Source organism: Lontra canadensis, unplaced genomic scaffold (assembly GCF_010015895.1).
Source record: "Lontra canadensis isolate GAN:19392208 unplaced genomic scaffold, GSC_riverotter_1.0 scaffold210, whole genome shotgun sequence".
Taxonomy (NCBI): Eukaryota; Metazoa; Chordata; class Mammalia; order Carnivora; family Mustelidae; genus Lontra; species Lontra canadensis.
In genome coordinates, this window is record NW_022631204.1 from 288,697 (window position 1) to 315,975 (window position 27,279).

General features: G+C 40.3%; 1 protein-coding gene across 5 annotated transcripts in view; it reads left to right on the top strand.

The window, feature by feature from the left end:
- HDAC8 (histone deacetylase 8) overlaps window positions 1-27,279 on the top strand; it is a 217,041-nt gene that overhangs the window by 65,633 nt on the left and 124,129 nt on the right. For 4 of the 5 annotated variants that reach the window (XM_032848854.1, XM_032848849.1, XM_032848846.1 and 1 more), the window contains 3 exons: window positions 396-504; window positions 22,771-22,943; window positions 25,445-25,539. In XM_032848854.1, the coding sequence (XP_032704745.1) occupies window positions 396-504; window positions 22,771-22,943; window positions 25,445-25,539 (377 nt within the window). Of the gene's footprint in view, window positions 1-395; window positions 505-22,770; window positions 22,944-25,444; window positions 25,540-26,267; window positions 26,792-27,279 lie in introns of those variants that run through there. The other variant, XM_032848847.1, reaches the window with a different exon arrangement.

The following is a 27,279-nucleotide window of genomic DNA, read 5'->3' on the forward strand; positions in this document are numbered from 1 at the left end:
CAACAGACAGCTCACTTACACTTACTGTCCTATCAGATACCCTGTGTAACTCCTAACATCCTGATAAGTGCAATGACTTACTAATATTAGATCAATCCAAGACATATGGAAAACCAAGCAAAGGAGTGCATCTTTTTCTGTTATTTAATTTGATCTAGCCAAGTGGAAACTAAGGTTTTTCCATTTTCTTGTGATTTTCCTCTTTCCCCAACATTGTTTACAACAGTTACTTCTCTGAATTATTTGTCTTAATTTCATTTCCTTAGAAATCATCAAGAATCCAGGATCATTCTTCTACTTGACCTTTTATTGTCCTGGACTCCTGTCAGAGAATCCTTCGAGTTTTCTAATGCTTGTGCCCTTAAAACCGCTCCTGATGCTCCTCTCTTTCACAGGAACAGGTGACGTGTCTGATGTTGGCCTAGGGAAGGGACGGTACTACAGTGTAAACGTACCCATTCAGGATGGCATACAGGACGAGAAGTATTACCACATCTGTGAAAGGTACAGTAGTAACACTGAGCCAGTAACAAGTGCATCACATTTCTTTAGGATGAAAGGGCCCCCAATCTCACAGCATTCTTGTCTTCAAGGAAGAGTTTGGGGGAAAAAAAAGTCACCACGATATACCTATATAGCTTTTATACACTGCTCATTATACTTCATCGATCAGGTTGTCATCCCTTGTTTAGGAGAGCTGAGCGTTTGGAACAGAGCCACACTCTTGGTTTGCTCTGACTTGCTGCCCCATCTGACTAAGGTCATCCCAAGAGCAGAGCTTCCAAGCTGGCCTGGGTTATCCCTTGTCTGCTACTTTCTTAGCTAAAACCTGCATGTATGTCATTTCATTAGCCTGGCAGTGTTCATTTCTGCTTCCCACTATGGAGATCTGCTTGCATCCACTGGTGTGAATATTAGAAAGTTCTTCATTATGAGTTCTTGAGTTCTATCCTCTGTGTTACAATTGGGGTCAGAAATCTGTCCTTTTTACACTGTGGTTAAGGATCAAATTATTCTTGAGTTCTATCCTTTGTGTTACAGTTGAGGTCAGAAATCTCTTCTTTTTACACTGTGGTTAGGGATCAAATTACAGCCACTTGTAGGCAGACAGTTTGGTGTAGACCATTGGGGCTGAAAAGCCCTACAGAACGCGGAAGGGGGTGGGGGTAAACTCATATTCATAAAAATTGCGATTGGCCGGTACAAATTCACTGCTGACATTAGCAGGAGAGAGATTAGGTCGGACTAGAAGTCAGCAAGTCAACATTACTTAAGGTAAGTAATGGGGATGGAGGTGCTTTTGATTCCTACCCTACTCAGCTCAGATTTCTCCCACCCTCTGGTGGAAACAGGGGCTTCCCAAAGGAGCCTGCACTGGCCATCATCACCAGCAGTTGTAAAAACAAAGCAGAAGTATTAAAAAATAAAAACTGTATGCTTCAAAGGTGCCTCTTAGCTCAAGAGATTTGGCAAGCCAAGTCATCAAGCAGCAGCTCTAGCCTCTTCATGATTTTGATCATGTCCCCTGGCTACCTCTGTATTGTCAGACTGAAAAGGCCTTTATTTTTGGAGCCTGCCATTGATGGTTTTAATTGCCTTTCTTTGTTCCCCTCAGGCTCTGTTCTGTCCTTCTTGAGATGTGCAGATCAGAGCTGCTTATGTAACTTCACCAATGAAGATATCCTGTGGTGCTGTGTAAAAGGAGAATTATTTTGTTTTTCTTTTAATCCCCTTCTTGCAAGTGTTCAACACTTTGCTGTCCTTTTTTCACCATAGCAAGAAACTCGGTTTTTCTGTTCAGTGCTGTCTGTGTCCGTGGGGTTTCCTAGAGCTTGCTAGTTCCTGGGCCTTAAATGAAAAGTCAGCACCCACCATCCTGCAGGGAGAGTTTGTAGTATCTGGCCTTCCCTAAATAGATGACCTTACACGTGCCCCTATTGAAGCCCATCTGCCAATCATAAAACTTCTTGAGATCTACATTTAGCCCCCCATCAGTCTGGCATTTCACTACCTAGAAGAGCTAAGTATTGTCTGCCGACCTGGGGAGTGTCCACTCCCAAGGAAATCTCCTACTCACCCTCCTTCCATGAGCATAATGTCTGTTGCTCCCTTATATTTTCTCTTTCTCTAAACCAGTTCCTACTACAGGATAAAAAAAATGTTTAATCCCATAGTAATTCCTGTTTTAATATAGCCTCAGTATCAGACTTAATTAGAAGCATTTAAAAAATGAATTTAGGGGGGCACCTGGGTGGCTCAGTCATTAAGCGTCTGCCTTCAGCTCAGGTCATGATTCCCAGGGTCCTGGAATCGAGCCCCACATTGGGGCTCCCTGTTCTGCGGAGAGCCTGCTCTTCCCTTTCCCATTACCCCTGCTTATGTTCCCTCTCTCACTGTGTCTGTCCCTGTGAAATAAATAAATAAAATCCTTTTTTTTTTAAGTGAGTTTAGGGGCACCTGGGTGGCTCAGATGGTTGAGCATCTGCCTTCAGCTCAGGACATGATCCCAGGGGCCTGGGATCAAGCCCCACGTTGGGTTCCCTGCTCGTTGGGGAGCCTGCTTCTCCCTCTCCCTCTGCCATTCCCTCTACTTGTGTTCTCGGGCTGTCTCTCTCTATCTCTCTCTCTATCTCTCCCTGTCTCTATCTCTGTCAAATGAATACATAAAATCTTTTAAAAATAGATAATAAATAATAAATAAGAAGTGAATTTAGCCCCAAAGAAAAGATCCATGGAAGATCACATATGACTTCCCTTTATAGAAACCATCTTGCTGCCCCCACTGTAGTGTATGGGAGGCCAGCACTGACTAAACATTCTTCCAGCTTGCTTCCTAAAGTACCAGACACTCATCACCTTATGGTTCCCAGGGCCCCTTTTGCCTCGTGGAGGCACACCACCAATCTACACACTGATCATCCAGGATAACAGGTTCTGGGTTTTCATTAGAGGTACAATAATTGTCCCCTTCGATTTCTTTCAGAAGTCAAGTGTGCTCAGGGCGTTACGTGAAGGCAGCTCTGATTCCAAGGGTGCCAAGAAAGCTTCCTGACCCAAACATCTCTCCCATCTGTCGCCTGAAATTCCTTTAACAGGAAATGCACTTTTATTCTACAATGAGGCCTTAAAATGGAATTTTGCCACAACCCCTCCTCCTAACCTTCACTCTGCCAGAGATGTATGCTTTCTTGATAGCAGATTTTGAAAGGGTTAGAGCAGGAGCACTCTGAGCGTTCAGAGGAGCAGGAACTGGGTTAGTGGAGCAGTTAGGGAAAGAGGCACAGAAAAAAAAAAAAACACTCTTTGCCAACTAAGTGGTTTTATAGAGGTTCAGCCCTGGTAACTATATCACTTAGTTCGTCATTCTGTTTTTGACTGCTTGTAGCTTGTTGCTGGGAAGCAGAGTCTCTTGCCCCTTTTCTACTATGACCTCTGACCCATCTGCCTACCTCAAAAGATAGAGTCAACATAGGAATGGCTTACTCATGTAAAAAAAAGTCATGTAGTGTATCTGCTATCTTCATTTAATCCTTTATGTTCCATGAGCCCACCGATTTTCTGGCTTGCTCCTTACCTGTGGTAAAATAAAAGATCTCTTATTGCTGGTTCACTTAAAAGATGCTGTAATTTTCGTTTGCCACTCAATTTCTAGTTTGCTACTGAACTGACGCTCCCTGTGGGATTCATGAGCCCTTTTGTCTTTCCTATCCTTTATTCCTGTGTGGCTTTTTCCTCTGCCATAGCCTCCCTTGACTTTGCTAGTGAGTCTGACTTAATGATTTCATCTTAAGGTTGAGCACACCCTCTTTTTTTGAAGATCTTATTTATCTGAGAGAAAGATAGAGGGAGGGGAGAGAGCACAGGTGGGAGGAGGGGCAGGAGAGAGAAGCAGTCTTCCCGCAGAGCAAGGAGCCTGCCATGGGGGTGGGGCTTAATCCCAGGACCCTGGAATCGTGACCTGAGCCCCTGAGCCGAAGACCGACGCTTAACCCACTGAGCCACCCAGGTGCCCCAGGCACACCCTCTTAATTTAAAAAAAAAGGGGGAGGGGGCTTAGGGTTTCTTTTTTTAATAGACTAGATAAGGAATCTACATGGATATTTTCAGCACCAAAAGACCTTGAATTCCATCTTATGTAAAAGATAATCTTAGTCAGAGATACCTAGGTCATTCAAAACTCATTTGGAAAGGTAAGGGTCACTGATTCCCAAAATCTTCCCATAATTTTCATGGGAGCTACTAGAGTTGGTATTATAAGTAGAAACCTGTTTTAACTAACATGAAAGAATATTAACATCATTCTTGTAAGCACACCTCCTCCTTCAAATAGAAGCTGTGGTCCCAGTAGAGAGACAATGGTTATATTCTTGATTTACATGAAAGCCCACTCCCCCTCCTTGGCCACATGAACACATACACACAAGGTTTGATGGGTGAGGAAGGCTGATTTGCTAAAGGGGGGGTTTTGCTGGTTTCCAAACTATGTCATCTGAAAGATGAAATACTGCTCTACCTATGTTTAACTTGTTCTTGCTTTCTAACTGTATCTGAATGCAACGTGAGATAGTCTTTTTTTTTCAAGATTTTATTTATTTATTTGACAGACAGGGATCACAAGTAGGCAGAGAGGCAGGCAGAGAGAGAGGAGGAAGCAGGCTCCCTGCTGAGCAGAGAGCCCAATGTGGGGCTCCATCCCAGGACCCTGGGACCATGACCTGAGCCAAAGGCAGAGGCTTTAACCCACTGAGCCACACAGGCACCCCCGAGACAGTCTTAATAATGTTTAAGCTATTACCCAAAGCACTGATGATGTTGGGAGCATTTGTAGTTGAGGACTATGGGACAGAAGGATACTGATATGTACTTCCTTGCTTTGGGTTCTAGAGAGGTTTTGATCTGAAACCTCAAATCTTGCAAAATGACCAAACTACTTGCTTACTATGGACTATTATGACATATGTGTGGTTTGAAAAAGAAATTCAGGGCTGTACTTAAGCTTCTTAGTTTTTATCCTACCTGTCATTTTATAGCCCCAATAGCCAGAAAACATCCTTTAATACATATCCAATTAGTATATACCTCATAGGAAAGCTATATATCTGTACATATATAGATATACACATATATATGTATCTATGTGGTGTGTATGGTTACAAAATATATTGAAGTGGACAGTTCAACATTTTGGAAAAAAACACCCTCACATTTTATTAAGAATATTCAACTGTTAACTTGGTAAGATAATTAAGTACAGCCACCGCATAAATATTTCACCAAAAGGAAAACACACTGTTAAAGAAACTTCACGATGAATAGGGCTAAGGAGAGGCTTTGTTAAACAGGACTTTTCACGAGAACAGTCTTTATATCCACATATGCAAAACTTTGCTAGTGAGAGCTATCAACCCAACCGAGGAAATGATCTTATCCTGCTGAACTAAGGTTCCTAACAGTAGTTTCTTAAAGTAAAAATCTACCTGTATTCGGTCCTTGCCCTGTCTACCTTGAGTCCTGTGGCTTACATTCTATAGCTTAAAACTGAAAGAAACCTTTCTTCCCCCTCAATGACCACTAACCTAAAAAAAAAAGTCAAGATCCCAGAAGTAAAAAAAAAAAAACTTATTATTTTTGCCTCCTTTCTTTTATGGGAGAAAAATTATACTACTTTGTTGCAAATAATTTTTTATAGCTCTTCAACTGCTAAATGCAAATGTTAATTCTACTGTGCATGGGCCAACCAGAGTAGACTACCCAGAAAGAACTTGTTCTCTAGGACAGCGACAAGCTCATTAAAGGAAGAGCTCATTTAAGCCTAAGTTTTTATTCCTTTGGGGAATTCCTTTTGTCCATCTATATGGAGCTCCAGTGCTATCCAACAAGGAAGAGAAGACACCATCACTAATACTTAAGATAATGTCTCAGTAGTATATGTTTATGGTGTGAGCCAAAATTCACCTCCCTCAAGCCACTCCGACCTTGCTACAAAAAGAACTGAGCAGCTCAAGTCACTTTATAAGATTTTTAAAACATTAACAAAAATAAAGTGGGGAGCTACCACGCAAGTAGGGGATTTGTGTAACTTTAAGTATAATAACACTGTTTTATTCATTCATTCAGCAAATATTTATTGAGCATCTGCTTTATGCCGGCACTGTATCTGGGTACTGATCGTGGTAAACAAGATGGATTAGGCTCCCACCCTGGAGCTTAGCTCCAAGGGAGCGCTTGCCTGTGTCAGGAATTGCACGGAACATTTATTTGATCCTTCTCACTTGATCTTATGACAGCATATAATCTAGAGTGCCTACAAAGGTAGGTAATCTGATTCCCATTTTACAAATGAGAAAACTAGAGCTTAGAAAAATTAATTAGCTTTAGGTCATACAACTAGTAAGTGGTGAAGCCAGAGTTTAAATCCACATCTGTCTGTCTGCTAACCATCAGCTACCCTGTCCCCAAAGTGTTACCTAGAATTATGAATTTTTTCACAAGGAAAAAAATACCATCCCCAAGTCTTCTTGGAAAATTTTATCTCGGGGGATTACAGAAAACCCCTTATAAAAGAAACCATTTAGGTTTATGCGTATGAGCCACATGATTTATAGTATACATAATTCATCATGTTTATGTTCGTGAAAGTGTGACTTGGGGTTTGGGGGGGAGGAATAGAATCTCCTAATCCTGAGGAATTCATTTGTAATTTTATGGATAGACAATAAGAATAACTATTGCCTGATTTTACTTCTTGTGTTAAAATTCCTAATTACTATTCCTAATTTAAATTCCTAAAGTTTGGAAATGTGGAGATTCTGTAAATCTGCTTTTTCCTTTATTTTCAATGGAGGAAATCCTGACTTTCTATTTTAGAAAGTAAATAGTATTACATGGCATTTCATGTGTGTTTTTTTTAATTGGTACTGCTAAAGATTTTTAACATGATGCATTTTTGCAACTGTAGGCTTAATTAATATCATCTCTTGATCCTGGCAGAAGGCTGTCTCTACATGCAGAGTAGAGATTCTTCATCCATGCTATAAGCCGTTCATCCACTACCAATGGAATAAAATGAGAACCGAGGGACATCACGAAAGGACATTTAAGTGAAATGTTTCCATTCACTATTGACTTTTAATGTTAATATTTAAAGAAGAGATGTTTTAATGATGATAGGTTTTTCTTTCACTGTAATGATAAATCATCTAGAATTCATCTTCGACTTGGGACTCCAAACTCCTTATCATTCAATTTTACAATCAGGTAGATAGATCATTGGTGAAAGAGAACCCAACAAGTATAGCTTACTGCTCTGGGCTTGGTGATGTACAAAAGCAATACAAGTACATGTTCACACATAAATATTTTAAGCATGACAAATATTTTGAAATTCTCTTTCGGTTGATGAGAAGAGAATAATCCTCTAGAAATTTGCATTTAAGAACAAATATCCAGATAACTGTACCTACATTTTGATCACAATCTGAGAGTTGGTCAGAATTCTATATATACTTTTTTTCCCCTTCTTCAGCTAGGTCATGGCTACACCACTGTGATCATGCCTAGCTCACTTTGGCCCAGTGATAAAGGCAACAGAATCTGCTAATTCATTTTCTAAGCCGCACACTTTGAACTCAGCCTGCTGTAAGATATTTGTATTAAATGCTTTTGTTCTATTTGGTAAGCTTCTGTCCTGCCTCTGTGTGGTATGGCAGATGCAAAATTGCCTATTGTTTCTGGAAGATGGATGACTCAGACACTAATTAAATTTGCTGTTAATGTTAGCCACAGGTGTAAATGAGGCCAAAATGTGCCATTCATTTATTGTTCCTAGTTTGATGTTTCTTTTAAAATATTACATTCAAAAGATATTAACTGCCTATGAATATGGGATAATTTGGAGGGAGGATGCTGAGCTCAATTATCTAAATTGTCCTGTACCCTCTGTCAGTGAGCTCACCCTGCCTGTCCCTAGTACTTAGTTAGGGTTGCAGTGAAGAACTGTTTTTTTCCCCCAATCTCTGATCCTTTGAGCTTCAAATTCAGGTGGTTAGGGACCCCTGGGTGGCTCAGTCGGTGAAGTGTCTGCCTTTGGCTCAGGTCATGATCCCAGGGTCCTGGGATCAAGTCCCACCTCGGGCTCCTTGCTCAGCAGGAAGCCTGCTTCTCCTTCTGCCTGCCTCCCCCACCCCCTCTGCCACTTCTCTCTCTGTCTCTCCCATAGATCAATAAAAAAATCTTTAAAAAAATAAATAAATATAAATAAATAAATAAATACATCCAGGTGATTAGAGGGACAGTTCTTATATTCTTTTCCTCTCCCTCTTGGCCAGTGTCTTTCATGGCCAGGAGTTCCTAAACTCCCAGGCCAAGTAAGCCCTGACACCTTGACAGGCCCCTCCTCCAGCAGTCTTCACAGGTGATATTTTTTTCATTTAAGTCAAGGAGGCCAATCTCCTGGAATTCAATGCGTTTGTTCTGTCAGTCCAGTGTTCACTTTTTCTTCTCTCTTCTTAGTGCTGAATGATCCCTACCCCCTGGAGAAAGTGACCTGATTCTTCCAGAGCAGTTTAATAAGTTCTGACACTAGAACATGCTCTGAAACTATCCAGAGACAGGAAGACTGTGCTCATAAATGGAAGTCTTGAGAATTATACTCATTCGTGCAGGGCTGCTCTGAAAAGAATTCTAAAATTGACAAGATCTGTGCTTGACAGAACATTCTGACATCAAACTCATATTACTCCTCTCAGCTGCTATCCACCATGTACCCCCAGCCTAAGCCTCCCCACTCCGATGTTCTTTTATCACTGCTCTGTCCCTTCAGTCTAGCAGAGCAAAACTACCCTTTAGGCTTTGCTTTCACATGTTTTAACAGCGCCTGACAGTGCTGTGTCCCCGGCAGCTGCCGGCACCGATGAGCTGCCTCGATATATTCTGTTGACATGGACCATACAGAGACTAAGTCAAGTCCGATGTCCCCCCACCTGACAAAAAGGCCCGACGCTAAGTTGGGCTGAGCTCTGCTCTCTGTGCACTGCTACCCACTACACTATCAGGCAAGAGGATACCCCATTGGACCAAAGAGCAGATTCCTCAGCAAAAGCCATACTGAACAACCAGCCATCGAGTTAACAAGCGAAAGGGTACATATGTGTGCCAGGCACTAAAGGTAACGTGTTTGCCTAGACAGTACATAGTGCAGCTGAGGAGTGAGCTGGAGGGCAAGGGGTTTATGTGTGGCCAGTCCAAGCAGACGAATCCTGAAGAGAAAGGTAAGGGATGTAGCAGTAGGGGGGTGGGGGGGAGCGGACATCTTAAATATATTAGTAATGAAAGTAGAAAAATATCTATCCCATTTAAATATAGGCATGCCCCCTGACTCAGCCTAATTAGAGGAAAGTCAGTCTGAATCATGGAATATTTTTTAAATGCGTTTTTATTACTTTCAAGCACTAGACATGCTAGTAATTCAAACTAGACTAACAGCATCATACAGCACCTCAGGGAAGGAGCTTTAAAAATCATTGGTAATTAGCATATCAATTATTTGTATGTAAGTGGATGTGCACAAAGTGCACAAAAAGTTTATTCTCTTAAGTAGGACAAGCATTCCCCAGTGCAATCCTGTTTACACTATTAATTTGCTTAGCCAGCCCTTTTTGTGCCAAGATAGATGTATGTAAGACATGCTTATTTCCTCAGGGAAGAATGAATCGCTTCCCTGTGTTTAGTCCAGTAACTAAGAAGCGGAGCGCCACTTGATTGGTTTGGGATTTCCAGGATATGGAGTTTTGAATTTGCATACAGACTAGAGAGCTTTCATATGGAGAAGATCTGGCAGCCATTGCCAGAGACCCAGTTTCCCCATCTGGATCTCATTGAAGTGATCTGGATTTCATCAAGCAACAGGACACTGATCCTGAATGATCCACCAGACACTCTAACATAGGCATGTTTAAAATACATCCTGCCCCAGAAAAATAACTGTTAAAATATGATGAGTTGGAGTTATTCTGTGTGCAGTACTTAAAAGTAATAAAAACGCATTTCTTTTTAAGTCCCACGAAAACCAGGCAATATCAAGTTAATGATGAAAATCAATCCCCAAACTCTTTCTTACACACCTCATTGTGTGACGGCATTGCAGAAATTTCCAATCATCTGGGAAATGATATTTTATTTTGATGAGCTGCACCAGGTGCTAACTATATGGCAGGATTTTGTCTTTGAATCATAGGGAGGGCCTCCTTGGTAAAGAAGAGTGAGGGAAGAGCTAGGGGCATGTTTATTGTTAACAAATCATTATTTTCTACCTAAGTTTGAAAATCAGAGCAGTCAAATTGAAAACAACGTATCAGGTGTATGGGGAAGGTAGAAAATATGATTAGGAAATGAGAAACAGAGATACAGGCCTGTATTTCTACCCGTACGTATTAAACTACACTCTAGGTAAATTGTAAAGTCGGCAAGGCTTAGAGAGTAAAAACTAAGCACAGAGAGCGCAAGCACTGGCAGTAAATATACACACAAATGTTGCAACTACAGTTTGGAATGATTCCAGCTCTCTCCTTTCCCCCAAGGGCATCCCTATCCAGGGTCTGCAAAGGCCAAATAGCTGTTTGGCTTCCAATCTGATTTTTTGCCCAAGAAATCAGAGAAGTCGGTTTCAATTTTAATAATATATTCTCCCAACCTCTATCTAACAGAAAGGCATTTGTGTTCCTGACCCTTCTTAAAGTAAATTTTGTGTTTGGTGAAAGGTAATAGATTGGCAGCCCTGGAAAAGGAATTACTGTATTCCCAGAACAGGTATAACCAGGCAGTGACACTACGAAATTGCTCTCTGCCTTTGGGGAACGTTAGAGTCCTGTTTGGGAAGTCACTGCTATGGTTAGTGCAGTGCTGAACTCAACAGTATCTCAGTGGGCTGAGAGAATTAGCATAGCACTCAAAGGGCCTGATTTCAGGCCATTCATTTACCAACTCAACATCAGGGAGTGCTTATAATGGGCCTGGTGCTGGGAGAAGACTTTTGCAAATGTTCTATCCTTTAATCCTCAGAAGAACCCTGTGAGGGAGAAAATACTCTTCTGGTTCTACAGAAAAGGAAACTGAGGTTCAGAGAAGTGAAGTTATTTGTCCAAGTTGCTGGGGCAGACACTTTGATGCCAAGTGCAGTGTTCTCCCTGAACTCTGTGCTGTGGAGGCCACATAGATGAGACATAGACCCAGGTAATGTGACATAGAGTTGAATGTTGAATGCAGTCTGTGCTGTGTGCGCAATCCTGGTGGTGACAGAGCAGTGACAGGTCCTACCTGAGAGGAAATAAAGAGCTGTTAGTCCAGGGGCGCCTGTGTGGCTCAGTCATTGATCGTCTGCCTTCAGCTCAGGTCATGATCCCAGGGTCACAGGATGGAGCACCGCATGGAGCTCCCTGCTCAGCAGGGAGTCTGCTGCTCCCTTTCCCTCTGCCTGCCGCTCCCCCTGCTGTGCTCTCTCTCACGCTCTGTCAGAGAAATAAATAAAATCTTTTTTTTTTAAACAAAAAGAAAAGCTGTTAGCCCTTCTAGCCTTAGGATTCATATTCTTTAGGTCTTCTTCCATTTTGGTTTTGTTTGAGTTTTTTCTTTGTTTATTTGTTCTAACTTAGCTCTCCAAACTAGCCTGCCTCTTCCTTACCCTACCCACTGGCCAGTAATACTCTGTTTGCTGGGCCTTCTGGCCTTTCAGAATGAAAGGAGCCAAAGAGCACTGGGGTTGAGGGAAAAGAGCACTAGATTCGAATTAGAATTAGTGTTCTAATTCTAACTCTGACGATTCACTCTCCACCACTGCTAAGGTCCTTTAATTCTGAATGACTCACTCTCTCCTGTGAGAATGAGAATGGTTTATTTCAAAGAGGTAAAGAGATTAAGTAATAATAAACTAAAAATAGTGCACAGCCCTTTCTGTTGCCAAGATGACATATAATTGATGAGTAGAATTACTTACTACAAGGCACATAGTAAAGAAAGAAATGCCAATTAGAATTCATGTTTCTATATAATAGACTCAGCAGTGAGAGAAAAGATGCCCATGTAAAATGCTTAAGAAACTGCATCTTGAAAATTAAAACAGCCAAGGGGATGTAAGGATTGATTGTTTGTTGGGGATAGTAGTTAGGGGTTTCGGGGCTTGAGGATTGCTTTATTTTGTGGCTTTGGGTTTTTTGTTTTGTTTTTTTGTACTGAAGATGTTAATGAAACCAGTACAGCTTATCTGATGCCAAAAGCAGAAAGAGAAACTTATACGAAATTAGATGTCTTCTGGATATGGCCAAGAGGCACCCATGGCCCCAAAACAAAATGACACATCATCTTCATTGCAGGGAGCTCCCCACCCCAATTCTCTGCATCCCTGAACCCTTTGTAAAAAATATTCGGAATCACTGAGGCATTTACCATATGCCGCATCCCCTGGCAGGTTGAGTTTTTGCGGAATGAGTCAGCAGTACCTGAGTTGAGATAGGACTGAGAGAATTTAGAGAAACCGTGCCTGTGAAAAGTTGAAGAGTTCCCATTTGGGACTTGATTAGTGATACTTTGGGTCCTTAACACAATCACCCTCTGAGTTCCATCCAATGCAGTCGGTTTAAAATTTATATTATAGAAAATGTGTCGCTGCTGGCAATAACTTTGCTCAGGCTGATTTTGGGAGTGAACAGCATTAGTAACAAATATTTCTCTCTTCTCTCCATCCCCATGCTACCCTTTTTGGTTTTTCAACTTTGAATTCCTCCTTTTTTAGACTCTGTTGAGGATGTCTCTAGAGGATGCTGAAAGTGCTTGTTGGAATACGTAAAGATGATAAGACTGGTCTAGGCTGGTTTGCAAGTTAGAAAGTCAGGACCCTGCCCCCTCAGAAGTCTGGGTAGAATGACAAATTTGGGTTACCTGATCCTACCATCAGCATTGATTATGGGTAACTGTAACACTCTCTGGCATCCCATTGCCCTGAGTTGAATCTTTTAGGACTTTGAGTATTTAAAAACAAACAAACCAAACCAGGTCCTGCCCTTGGTATTTAGAGGTAAAGTGGCACAAGTGAATTAACACCATAGACACTGTGATCTACCCTGATGGAATAAGAGAAAGGGGTATAGCTCTACAATTTGGTTCTCAGGCTTTCCCTTTTATGTGAAAACATCATTAATGCCATCATGCCTAGCTTTTATCCTCCTCAGGCAACCACAGCCTTCCTCAAATCAACGCCTGTAGAAACAACTGCCCCAGCTTCTCTTCCTCATTTGCATAGCCTTGTCTGAAATCCAGACTGGCGAGTACTGAAGGATTAGGTTTCTCATCAAGAAACTGCTTTTCAAATGAATATCATGTGTGTTTTAGGGAAGTCACTAATGTAGTGTAATGAGATGCCTGTCCATCCTCCCCACCCCTACCCCAACCCACCTCCTTTCTGGGAAAGAGATTTTAGACTTTTCCAAAACCTTAAATTAATGATTTGCAGTGTAGCAAATAGTACAGTGGTTAGGGAAACTTTCCCAAAAGCAATCTAGAGTGATATTTTATTTATCTAGTCACTTAATGATTATTTACTGAATGCCTACTATGTATAAGATATTAATTCCACCTGCATGGAAGTTAATGGGAACTTTAACATTATAGATACATAAAGGAATATACATACGTATTCATAATCAAACAGCTAAATAGAGTAAAATGTAGAAAGTTATAAGAACCATAAAAAACAAAATGCTATTGGCACTCAAAGGGAGAAAATACTTCAGAAAAAGACTTAATTGAGGAGGTAACATTTGATCTGGGCTCTAAAGGGTAGCTAATTGCTATATCTTTACAAAGTGTGAATATGTATGTGTTTATGAAATCTGGGTCAAATTTAAATAGATTATAGGGAGGGAAAGATCTTCTGTACAGAGGATACAGAATGATCAAAGGAGAGGCTGAGCTATGTACAAAGAACATCGGTTTAGTTTGGCTGGACTGCAAAATGCATGAGAGGGACAAGTTGCAAAGAAGATTGGAAAAGCGGGTGGGAATCACATCATGCAAGAGCTGGAATTCTTAGCTATGAAACTTTATACCATATTCTGTAAGGATTGGGGCAGCTGCTGAAGATTTTAGAATGAGGGAATAATACAATCAGAGCTTGCTCATCAAGATTAACACTCAAAAAGTAATAATGCTGTGGCTGCTACTGCTGAGATACAGAGTAATGTGTGTGGAGTGGCTGCACCAGCACCTGATAGTAAGTCAGGGAAGCAGGTACGTTGTAGTAGTAGCTTAGAGCATGGACTCTGGTGCCGGGATCCCTGGGTTCAAACCCCAGCTCTGCCACTTAATAGCTGTTTGTCTTGCACAGATTTTTTTTTTAACCCTTCTGTGCTGTCGCTTCCCTATCAGTAAAATAGAATTAATAAGGATACCTATCTAATAAATTGTTTAGAGAGTCAAATGAGCTGATACATGTAAAGTACATAGAACAGTGCTGTGTTTTGAATAAAGTGTCCAATGAATGTTAGCTGCTACTACTATCAGTTTTTTATCCATGAGGGAGATGGGACTTGAGCCAGCCTTGAAAGAGTAAATATGATGTACATATGTAGCAAGGTGACTTGCAAGCACAAGGAAGTTTATGACAAAAAGCATACTTTCTGGGCGAGGTGACCGAGGTGAGCCATGGACAGTGTCGTTTGCCTACAGAATAATAGGGGTTAAGGGGTTATTGGAAAATAAGATGAAAAGGGAGGCTGGAATCAGATCATGAAGGACTTTGAAATTTAGGCTAAGAATTTTAAGCATTATCTAAAGACAATACAGGGACATTGAAGGATTTTGAGTAAGGAGGTGACTTGATCAAAACAATCCCTAAGGAAAATTAGTCTGATGGTAGTTAGAGTGTGTGCATGATGGATTGGAGAGGTAAAAGACTTGAGACAGGAAAGTTAATTAGAAAGCTATTGATGTAATCCACAAAGGAGGTCATAAGGGCCAGTACTGCTGTGGGAGTGGAGAGAAAGCAATGGGAGAAAGATTGGTACAAGACTGGTAACTGAAGAGGAGCAGAGAAAGGGAGGAATCACAAAGAACCTCAGAGTTTTGAACATGGGTGATTGAAAGGATGGGCTGTCAATAGCAGAGACAAGGAATAGAGAAGGAGGTAAGATGACAGGTTCAGTACAGTCAAAATGGAGCTGTAAATCACAGCTGACATTGTAGAAATTGCCAAGCTGATCCTAAAATTTATATGAAAATTCAACCCAGAATGTTACAAGAATCTTAAAAAGGAAGAACAAAGTTGGAAGACTTACACTTCCCAACTTCAAAACTTAATAAAAACCTACTGTAATCAAGACAGTGTGGTGCTGGCATGGGTTGGACATATGAGCAATGGAATGTAGTTCAGAGTCAAGAAGTCTGTGCAGTCAATGTTACCCATTTGGATTTTACCCAAAAAGTGCCAAGACAATCACCTGGGGACGAATAGTCTTTTCAATAAATAGTGCTGGGGCTACTGGATATCACCATCCAAAAGGATGAATCTAGACCTTTACCTCACACCATATACAAAACTTATGTCCAAATAGTCTAAGTTACAGAAATAAAACTACAAAATTCTTAGAAGACATAGATGTAAATATTCATGACCTTGAATTCGAAAATGTTCTCTTAATACCCCAAACCACAAATAGCTGAAGAAAAAATAGATAAACTAGATTTCATCAAAATAAGAAAACTTTTGTGCTTTGAAGGATACTATCAAGAAAATTAAAGACAACCCACAGAATGGGAGGAAAATATGCAAATCATGTATCTGATAAGGGACTTGTATTTAGAATATACAAATACTTACAACTCAATATGAAAAAGGCAAATGGCCCAATTTAAAAATGAGCAAAGGACTTGCATAGGCATTGCTCTAAAAAGATAATACAAATGGCCAAAAAGAACATGGAAAGATACTCAGCATCGTTAGTCACTAGAGAAATACAAGTCAAAACCACCATGAGATACTACTTTACACCCACTGAGTTGGCTACAGTCAAAAGAGAAAACAACAAGTATTGGTAAAAGATGTGGAAGAATTAGAACCCTCATATATTCTGTGTTGCTGTTGTGAATGTAAACTGGTGCCACCAAAACAAATTTCCTATAAATGAGGCAAACTACACTGTTCATGGTTTGCCTCAGTCACCTCACCCAGAAAGTCTGCTCTTTGTCATAAACTTCCATTGCCTTCAAGTCACCTTTTTACACCTGGAGTTACCACATAACCCAGAAATTCTACTCCTAGGTATGTAACCAAGAATAATGAAAACCTGGCTACACAAAAACTTCTACACAAATGTCCACAGCAGCATTTTTCGTATTAGCCAAAAAGTAGAATTAACCCAGAAGCTCATCAACTGATGAACGGATAAAGAAAATTTGGTATATGCAGATAAGGGAATATAATTTGGTTGTAAAAAGGAATAATGTACTGACACATGCTACAATACAGATGAACTGTGAACATAATATACCAGATGAAGCCAGTTACAAACCACATATGATATAATTCCATTTATATGAATGGTCAAAATCAGACAAATCTATAGAGACAGAGAGTAGATTAGTGGTTGCCAGGACCTGGGGATTGAAGAATCTTAGAAATGGGTAGTAACAGCTAATGAGTACAGAGTTTCTTTGGGGGATGATGGAAATGTTCTGAAATTCATTGTGGTAATGGTTGTACAACTCCGTAAATATACTAAAAGCTGCCGAATTGTACACTTGAAATAGGAGAATCATATGTTACATGAATATCAGTAAAGTTGCTTTTTTAAAAGGTTTAAAAAATATTTTTAAGGAGATGTAGCTAGCCACAGATGACCACCTGCCGATTTTTGAGTAGTATCAACTGTCAGTTGCTTCTGAGAAGTTAAAAAATATAACAGAGAAGAGGTTTTGGATATCATAACCCAGAGGTCTCTCTCCCTTCGAGAAAGAAATTGAGAGCAGTAAGATCAGAAACCAGATTTCAAGAAGGATGTATAGGTGGCCTGTAAGTGGGTAACTTTGACAGTGCTGAGAAGGGGAGTAGGAAGTAGACAACTTGTAACCTAAAGGAACAGAATTAGTGGGAAGACAGAGGCTAAAGATGTAAGAAAGAGGTCATTGGTGATACATGGCCATTAGAGCAATAAGACAGAAGATCTAGTGCCTAGGTGGTGAAATTATCCTCAAGGAAAAGGAGGAATATGAGGGAAGACATTGTCAGGTAAAGAAAAGAGGTAGAGGAAAGCATTTATTACACATAACTTCAACCAACTCAGTCAAGTGTGAGGCAAAGTTTGATCTAGAAAGATATACATCAAACTTTGTCTCATACTTGACTCTGCTGGTTGAAGCTATGTGTAATGAATCAACAGTCACCTCTGGAGAGGGAGTGAGGATGGAGAGAGATTTTTCACTTTTATTTGTAGACTTTTGGGGTTTTTTTTAAGATTTTATTTATTTATTTGAGAGAGAGAGCACAAGCAGGGGGAGGGTCAGAGGGAGAGGGAGAAGCAGGCTTCCTGCTCAGCAGGGAGCCCCATGCGGTACTGGAGCCCGATGCCGGACTTCATCCCAGGACCCCAGGACCATGACCAGAGCCAAAGACAGATACTCAACCAACTGAGCTGCGCAGGCACCCCTTCGATAGACTTGTATACTTATTTGATTTTTTTTTTTTAGTGTCAAGAATGTACACTCAGAGTGGCTTAGTCAGTTAAGTGTCTGCCTTTGGCTCTGGTCATGGTCCCTGGGGTCCTGGGATTGAGTCCCACTTCAGGCTCCCCATTTGGCAGAGAGCCCGCTGCTCGCTCTGCCGCTGCTCTCCTTGCTTGTGTGCTCGCTTGCGCTCTCTCTCTCTCTCTGACAAATAAATATTTTTTTAAAGAATGTACACTCATTGGATTTGTATTTTTTTAATTAGACTAGATGCTGCAAGAAATGTAATTGTTTACCAACAAGAGGTGAAGCAAATGATTGCCAAGCTGCACAGAGGGAGTGGCATATATCGATCACTCAATAAATGTTTATGGAATTTGTTGAATTGGAGTCATAAGCATAGACTATATAGGAAGCAATTGGCTTGAGTTCTCAGCTTTCTCCAGCAGAACAGAGAAGAAAATTCTGACAGAGTGGTTTATCCAAGGGCTTAAGGATTGACAAGGCAGAAACGACAAAGGTGTGAGGGAATTAAGTATGCTAATAAGAGTTTTTGAAATGACTAATTGTATTCTGCAAAATGAGTAGTGAAGCAAATGAGGTCAAAAGATAAACTGGTAGACTTTGAAAATAGAAAGACAAGGAAACGGCAGTTAAAATGAGAATAAAGAACAAGTTCAATGGGAAGATAGAAAATTGTACACAGTAAAAGCAGTTCAGAGTTCAGGGTGTTAGAAGTAGAGCATTTCCAAGCACTTCTTCACCAGGCCCTAAAGCATGGCTATGCCTGGAGATAACTAAAGTGGAGTGCAGGTGGACATCTCTGTTGTTCAAAAGGTGAAGAAACTGTGATTTCAGAGAATTAGAAGGGTCACAGGGGGAAGAGTCAGGTCTCTTTTGTTAAGTACAGTAAACCCATTGCCCAACATAATGCCTCGTATACAGTAGGCATTTAGTTAAGATTTGTTTGAATGAGTGGATGGGTATTATGGCACTTGTCACAGTTATTTGCTTTCCTATCTTCCTTCCCTACTATGCAACACGCTTCTTGGGTCTTAACTTATTTCTGTATCTCTAGTGCCCAGCATGGGTGAGAACAGGTGCTTGAATCAAGATGTGAGTAAGCAAGTGAATAGTGAATGGCAAAGACAAATGACGGGGAAAGGGAGAGACAGAAAAACTTCAGGTGCTTAAGTCCTTAAGGGAGGTGAAAGAGTACCTTGTAGTAGGTCTGTAGCTAGGACCTTTGCTAGTGTTTGAGTGGTATAAGCAAATGACATTGACTCAAAGGAGATGAGATTGATGAGAGGAAGGAACACCGGATTTGGAAGTTGCACTAGGAAAAGGAATATTTTTATTTCGCTTTCCCCCGCCTGAGAATTCTGGAGGAATCGGCGCAGTGTGTTTTCTACTCTGACCACCCCAACCCCCACCCAGTCTGTCACCTAGCCCTCTCATTTTTTTTCCCCAAGGGTATCTTACCTTGCTTCCTGATGCTCTTGTGCTTAGAATGCTTCAGTACCCTTTTTGCCCATCCCTCTGCCTCCAGACTTTCTCTCCTTGGCCTTCCACGAAACAGCAAAAATCAGAGTTCCTAATCATCATTTTTCAGCAACGTTGGTCCTTATGCTTCTCCAGCGACTCCCGTTTGACTGTCAAACTAAAGGAAAACTTTCGGTCTTTAATTTAAGAGTGTCCACCATGTAGCCCTCACATGGAAGGTGTCCTCACTTGCAGTGGCCTTGATGTTTACACTGTGTATGAAATACCTTACCATTGCCAAAGCTTCCAATTACCCTTTTCTCTAGCCATCCAGAGCCCTCTTCATCAGAATTCCCTGGGGACTCATTTTCTCTCCCTGGCTATCATTCAGACAGCTATCCCAGAAGCACCTGCCTTCCTATATCCTTTCCTCTCTCCCTGTACAAAATGCTCGTGAATGTTGTATGTAGATGCTCTTCTTGTGTGTCAGTATGTGCTGCCCTATCAATTCTACCCTGGAAGTATCTCCCAAATCCATCTTTTCTTCCTTTCCCTTGCTGCCACTGGCCTGGATGGGTGCAAATGGCCCCTGATAACTTTTAGTATATCCTATGCTATAGGTAGAGTAGCTTTTCAAAATGTAAATCTGATCATTCCCCCAACACACGTACATGAATGGAAACACACAGACACACACAATGTTTGAGATGGTCCATACTCTTGAAGTAAAAGTCCCCACTTGTTAGCCTGCCTGGCATATCTGGCCCTGAGTACCCTAACCCACGTTTATTTCACTAGCCTCCCTCCCACTACTGCCTGTTTCAAGCCATCATGCTCTTGTGTGTGCAGTTCCTTCTCTGAACCTCATCTCCTACCAGTAACCCTCATAACCATTCCTGTTGCCAACTCCACTGTCTTCACCCCACATGCCTGAAAACTTTTCCTAATCTTTCTTCTTAATTTTTTTATTTTGACATAATTATAGACTCAAGAGAGGTTGCAAAGAAATGTACAAGGAAGTCCCATGCACCCTTCTTCCAGCCTCCTCCAATCTTGACATCCTGCATGATTATAATTCAACATCAAAATCAAGAAGTTGGCATTGGTACAATTCACAGAGCTTACTTAGTTTTCACCCATTATTCATGCACTCATGTGTATATGGGGGGGGCTCTATGAGATTTTTATCACATGCATAGCTTTTCATAACCACAACCATCACCATAAGGCTGTCTCATACTACTATTTTATAGCCATCCTTAACTACTGGAAACCTCCAATCTGTTTGCCACCCCTCAAATTGTTACTTAACAAATGGAATCATGCAGTATAGATTCTGAATTGGGCTTATTCACCCAGCATAATTCCTTTGAAAGCCATCCAAGTTTTGTTTTGTTTTTTGCATTTATCGATAGTTTTTTTTTTCTTTTTATTGATAAACACTATTCCAGTGGTATGGACGTACCACAGTTTGTTTAACCATTCACTTATTGAAGTACATCTGAGTGGTTTCCAGTTTGGATCGTTACAAATAAAGCTGCTATGAATATTTGTGTATAAGTTCCTATATGAAAATAAGTCTTAATTTCTCTGGTATAAATTCCCAAGAAGGCAATTGCTGGGTCATATGGTAAGTCTATTTTTAATTTTGATGGGAACTGCCAAACTATTTTCCGAAGTGGCTATACCATTTTACATTCCCACCCACAAGCTATGTGCGGTGTAGTTTCTCTACATCCTCACCAGCAATTGAAGTTACTGCTTTTTTTTTTCATTTTAGCCAATTCAATAGGTGGTTCACTGTAGTTTTTATCTTTTAAGACCTAAGTCAAAAGTTACTTCTGTAGAGCCTTTCCTGACATCTTCTAGAAAAGTCAATTACTCCCTTCTCTGTGTGCCATCTCTAATACTTTATTTATCATATTTAAATTACCGATTAACGTAGTATGAACCTTCCCCTGTGATCTGAGCCACATGAAAATAAGAGCTGTGTCATATTCATCTTTGTTCCTGCAGCATGTTCCTGGTACAGTTACATGCTGGACACACAGAGGGCAGTCAGTAAATATGTGCAAAATGAGAGAAAGAATGAAAGAAGAAACATTAGTCTTCCTTGCCTCCACCTTCTTCCTCTTCAGTTATAAACCTTTTCAGAATAGAGATCATGCCTTCCTCTGTGTCTTCTAATAGCAACTAATAGGGTGCCCTGTACATGTAGATGCTCAACAAATGTTAGCTGAATATTCAGGTGGCTTAGTTTCCCTCTGTACCAGGAGATAGGCACATGAAAGAATAGGCTTGAGTATTTCTGTATTAAGGATCATATGCCATAAGTTTTATAATATTCTTATAATCTCCACAATCACACAATAGTTGTCTGCATAGATGAGAAATCAAAACAAAACAGTCTTTTGAGTCAAAGAATGCCTCTGCAACTGAGCACTTTTCAATAGTTTCAATACCCTGGTTACATATGAATTTGGGAGAATGACATTTTATATCCCTTGAATTCTTCTTGCAGTTTCAGAAGGATCTGGAATTTTTCTGTTTTTGCTGCACTGGTATAATTTGACATGTTGATTATGAAGGGTCATTAACCCCAACATTTTTTATCACTTTCTGACTCTGCATTTTCTCAACTCTGAAGTATGTTAATTTACACTTGTTTATGTGTCTCTGAAAGAGTTCCTCAGGCCCATGAGGACTGGTATATGGTTTGTCGGGAAACTAGATTGTAAGCCCCTTGAGAGCAGGAACCTTATAACTCCTAAGAATGTATTCTGGACAGTGTCAGTGTTCAGTTAATGATAATACTAGAAGCCTGACTAAGGTCATCTGTCACACTGACAACATTTTTTTTCATCTATGATGCTTCTGTGAGGAAATGGAACAGCTGCTAGGTTGCTTTAATAGCACTGTGTGATTCTACCCCCAAATTATCCTCATTATTGCTCACTATAACTTATTCTTTAGGGTGCTTTCAGATTTATAATTTTGGATCAGTGGTTATCATTTCCTGCTCAAGAAGACTCTGGTTACATATGATTTAGGGAGGGCTATATTTCTTAACCCAGAAGTCCTTTAGCATAATAGAAAGTAAGCTGATAACATCTGTGCTTTCAAAGGCATGTTAATTCTCTTCAGTAGTTTCCATTGATAACAGATAATAAACTCCAAGTATGTTGACAATCTTAAATTATCAGGACTGTTCAGTGTATGTGTCTTATTTTCCCAGATTGTAAAATGGAGTAAATATGTATACTCTGTCCTATGGCTGTTGAAGTTAAGTGAAAATGAATATTTAAGGGAAGTTTGTGTTCCGAAACATTAAGGATAAACTTGGTTCTCGGTAACATGAAAGTGGGGGGGGGGATGTTTTTTGTAAATCGGGTTTTTTAAGGCATAATTTAGATACAGTCTGATTCACCTTTTTTAGATGGAAAGTTTGATGAGTTGACGAGTTGGATCTTTTTTCCCTTCACTGTTTGCTGACTCAGCTATACCTCCAGCTGCCCTCGCCTCAACCACCACCAAACTGATCTATCTTTTTCTGACATTTTCTATCCTTTCTCTTTTCTACAGTGTACTAAAGGAGGTCTACATAGCCTTTAATCCCAAAGCAGTGGTCTTACAGCTGGGAGCTGATACGATTGCTGGGGATCCCATGTGTTCCTTTAACATGACTCCAGTGGGAATTGGCAAATGTCTTAAGTACATTCTTCAGTGGCAGTTGGCAACACTCATTTTGGGAGGAGGTGAGTACAAAGGGAGGTCACCAGGAGAATTTGCTGACCTTCTTCCACATTTTGTCCATTGACACTGAGGAAAACTTGGCTTTCTTAGATTGGATAATACCAACCTGCCTGTGATCCAGAAGCCTGAGTCAGAGAACTCTGCCCCCTTCACGATTCAGCATAAGGAAGTACTGTGACACACTTCTCCTCAGCTTGGCATGTGTATTGACTCCTTGGCACTCTGAAGTCTAAGTTTCGCTTCCTGAAGCAAAGGTCCTTTTATTAAAGGTGCCATCAGATCTTATTAAGAATAGCGGATATTAACCTCAGTGGACTTTAATCCATCTTCTCTCAATATAGTTTTTGACTCTCAGTTCTAGTAATCATCCTTTGGAAACATACCACTAAAATTCTTTAGTGAACATATGAACTAATTAAATATCTAAGCTGAATTCAAGAATGACTTCTCCCCCTGACCCCGCCCCGGCCCCCAACAAAAGAAGCATGGATTTGTTACAATAAAGCAGAACTGAGAGACCTAGAGTCTCTTGGGCATCCTTGCCTTCAGTGTGTACTGACATTTTGTATTACTTAATCAACAGAAAGCTGGGTCTGTTCAATAGAAGCGTTTACACATTTGTGAAAGGTACTTTTTACAGCCTCAACTACCTTTGAAGATGCCTTGCTAAGAGTCTTCTATCTATCTGGCACAATCTTTATTTCATTGGGTGAATGGATTGGTGTGTTAAAATAACATGGTCAAGCAGATTGAGCTTAAAGTGCATGTATTATGGAATAGCTAATAGTTTGTTGTTTTGTCAACCTGTTGTAAAAACCAAATTAGAGGAGGCTGTGGGAAGGCCTTATGAAAATGAGTGGGCATTCAGCACAAATACACAAGCCTGGTCCTTTGGCAGCCTCAAATCCTAGAAAGATCAAAATTACAGGTGCTTACAAGAGGGAACCTCTTATGAAAAGCTGGCAAGACATCTATTAACTTCAACTCAGGGAAAAGATGAAATTGATAAGTATTGTATGACGTATTACTTTCCTTGACAGTACTAAGGGTGCTGGTGATGATACAGGTACAGCTAGGGGGAGGAAAAGAGCCCTTTCTTCAACATACATCTGTGCAAATCCAACTTTTGTTTGTGGCTACAGCCTTTGCTTAGCATTTTCAAAGTCTTTTTGCTTTGTCAGCCCAAAGTTTTGGCTTTTGTATATATAACCCTTCTTGTGCAATATGTGTATTCCTGAAAATTCCTGTATGTAAATGGTATTTTTGCAAATCAAATCGTATTGTATATGTACCAGAGAGAGCTTACTACTTCAGATCTATAGTGAATCTTTTTGAAATCAAATAATCATACCCAATAAGTTGATCTTCTAAATTCAGATTTTTCACGTCAGGAATGTTTAAAGTAATAAAGTGTACTATTTCACTTAAATTCTCGATCTCCAATAAGACATAGACAACTAGTGGATATGGCCATTTCCCCAAGCTTCATTGGACCCCACTGAGGCCTAAAAGAATTCCAAAATCCCCAGTATCCCTGACCTTTCAAGGAGAAAGCCTTTCTTTCAAGAAAGGCTTAAGAGAAAGGTGACCATATGTCCTAATTTATACATGCTATCCCTGTGTAATTATGAATAGTGTCCCCTTTAACTGTTAAAATGTACCATTTGGACAATAAATTATATGGTTACCCTACCTAAAATAGACCAGCTTTTATTTCCCTCAGGCTGCACTGAAGTTAGGAAATCATTCCATTTCATCCTTACACTTAGAATTTAGCTAAAGGCCAATGTTCTAATGCTTGCATGGCAGAACACATCTATTCAGTGCAAGAATATGCTGATTATTAGCCAGTATAATATGGCTGCTGGGTGACTGTGACAGAACCTGACGAGATGGGTCAGAGCATCAATCAACAGTCCCTTCCTCATCTCATTCTCTTTGATCTCTGCCACTAGGCCTGTGTTTTGTGGAGAAAAGGAATGCTGATATTGGAAGAAGGAAGTCTATTTCTGTCAGCATTTTCTGTTTCTCTTTCCTGGATATTTCTAGGACTATATCTGCCAATGGCTTTAACATATGAATTACATCCAGCAGCCATTTTATAGGATTGTTGCTAAATTCATCACAGAAACCTTGACATTGGGTGGGTTGCTGGGTTCCAGGGATCCAAGTTCCAGGGATCTCAGTCTTGCTGATGACTTGATGAAACTGAGGAGCTTGGAATCCTCGGATACATACTAGTTCATAGATGAGAGCCTCTTTAATCTTTGCAGGCCTTAGACTTCCTAGTTCCACACTGTGCATGGTCTGACTAACCCACTAAAGTCCACCTACTAGGTGGTTCAAAAACATCATAAAGGGATGTTTAGGTAAAGTTCTGCAAGTTGGAGTTGTCTTTTTAGACCTTTTATTAAAACATTTTTCTCTCCTTCCTTACCCTCCTTCCCTCTCCTGCTGTTTTGTGACTGTTCTTTCCTAACTTCACAATTCTTGATGGAGACAGGAGGCTATAACCTTGCCAACACGGCTCGATGCTGGACATACTTGACCGGGGTCATCCTAGGGAAAACACTATCCTCTGAGATCCCAGATCATGAGGTAAGTAAGGCTCTGACAAGTCCTCTCTTCTTTAAGGGGAAGAGCTGAGTCATTCCACCTAATCAAAATCACGTCCTCACCACTCAATACCGTTTTGTTGAGAGACACTCCAATAACAATAACACACTGTCTTGGCAGAATAGTGGACTCTTGTTCCAAAATATCCAAGACCTTCTGCCTTTTTTTACAAGAGATCTCAAAGGCCAACTAACTTTAATTTCTCAATTAATTACAGAGACTGTGGGAAGGGGTCACCTGTTCACACAAAGAACTCTTTGGAATGTGTGCATATTTTCATCCCCTAGTTTCAAAACAGAAGGAGCAATCTTTTAAATGTATAAGCTGGATTCTTGTCTATCTTTAAAAAGTTCCATAGGTGGTATGTCACACCTGTGTTCTTTGGGGTTAGTCCTGGTCTTTCAGTTTCCTTTGACTAATGTAAAATGTAAGAAACACATAATCACCACAAAGACATGTCTGGCGTTTTTCCAGCAATTAGTGGCACATAGAGGTTGGGGGAAGACCATCTAAAATGTGAAACTTCATTTGAACTTTTGCCATTTTCTCTAGTCATGTGAGAAGGGCTTTACACTTTCTGAAGCAAAGATGTCTATTTTAGCTCTCTCAAAGCAGGTTAACAGAAAGCTGTCTGAGCCCACTGAGTGTGCTGCTTATCCCTTACCTGAAGTTGTACCCCTTCTCTTCCCACCCATCCCCACACCTGGCAGGAAGCATGTTATCACAGATCAAGATGTGTAGTCCTAGGCCTTGGATAGTGTGACTTACAATAAAACCAATGTACGAACCAGTACCTGCAGCCGCACTTTCTCAAGCCATTCCCAGGAGTAGAAATGGTACTTTGGGTATGTTTTGATTCCCATCAGATGCAGGACCTGTACACTTGGGAGCATTTTTCTTTTTAAAGTTACTATTATTTTTCAAAAAATTAGAAACAACTGAAACTAATTCCCTTCCAATTTTCTTCTAACCACAAATGAGGCAAAATATGTATCTCTAAAAAACCACTCTATGTGTGTAGAATACAAATAGAAGGCATGCTATAATCTGAGACAATTTGCTAGTGTCAGGGTTAATAGAAGTCTCTTTTCTTGACTTGACTTACCTTTGTTCAGTATTTGGAAGCTTTATGAAATATAAAGATAAGCAAACAATTTACATTTGTGAACAAAAGTAATTGCTGTTACTGCTGTGGGACTCTCTCCAATTGCATTGTAATTTAAAGCTTTGAGACTTTAAAAACTGATCAAGTTATGTCAAAGAGTTTGGGGTTTTTTTGGGTTGTTTTTTTTTTGGTTTTTTTGGTTTTTGTTTTTTTCCAAAAAGGAGTTTTAAACGATAGGAGCTTGAATTGAGAATGAGTGTTCTGTTCTTAGGAAACAATGCAAATCCTTAGATTCATCTGTCTTAAAAGGTTGATAAAATTTTAATAAGATAAATACTGCCTTTGGTACCTGGAGAAGCTATGTGCCTGAAGAGATATGGGTTTGGCCTTATAGATAGGCATGTCCTGTCTTTATGCCGACATATTCTGCCAGATTAAATAATATACAATGTATGCCAATTGCCTAGCACAGTTCTTGGTGCATAATAGGCACTTTTGAAATGCAAGCTTTCTCCTTCCCCTTTGCATGCTCCCAACAGCTCCTTATACCCAGACATTTATGACTTCGTCATTCATAAATGTGTCCAAACCCTTTTTGAGTCCCTTCTGTCATATCC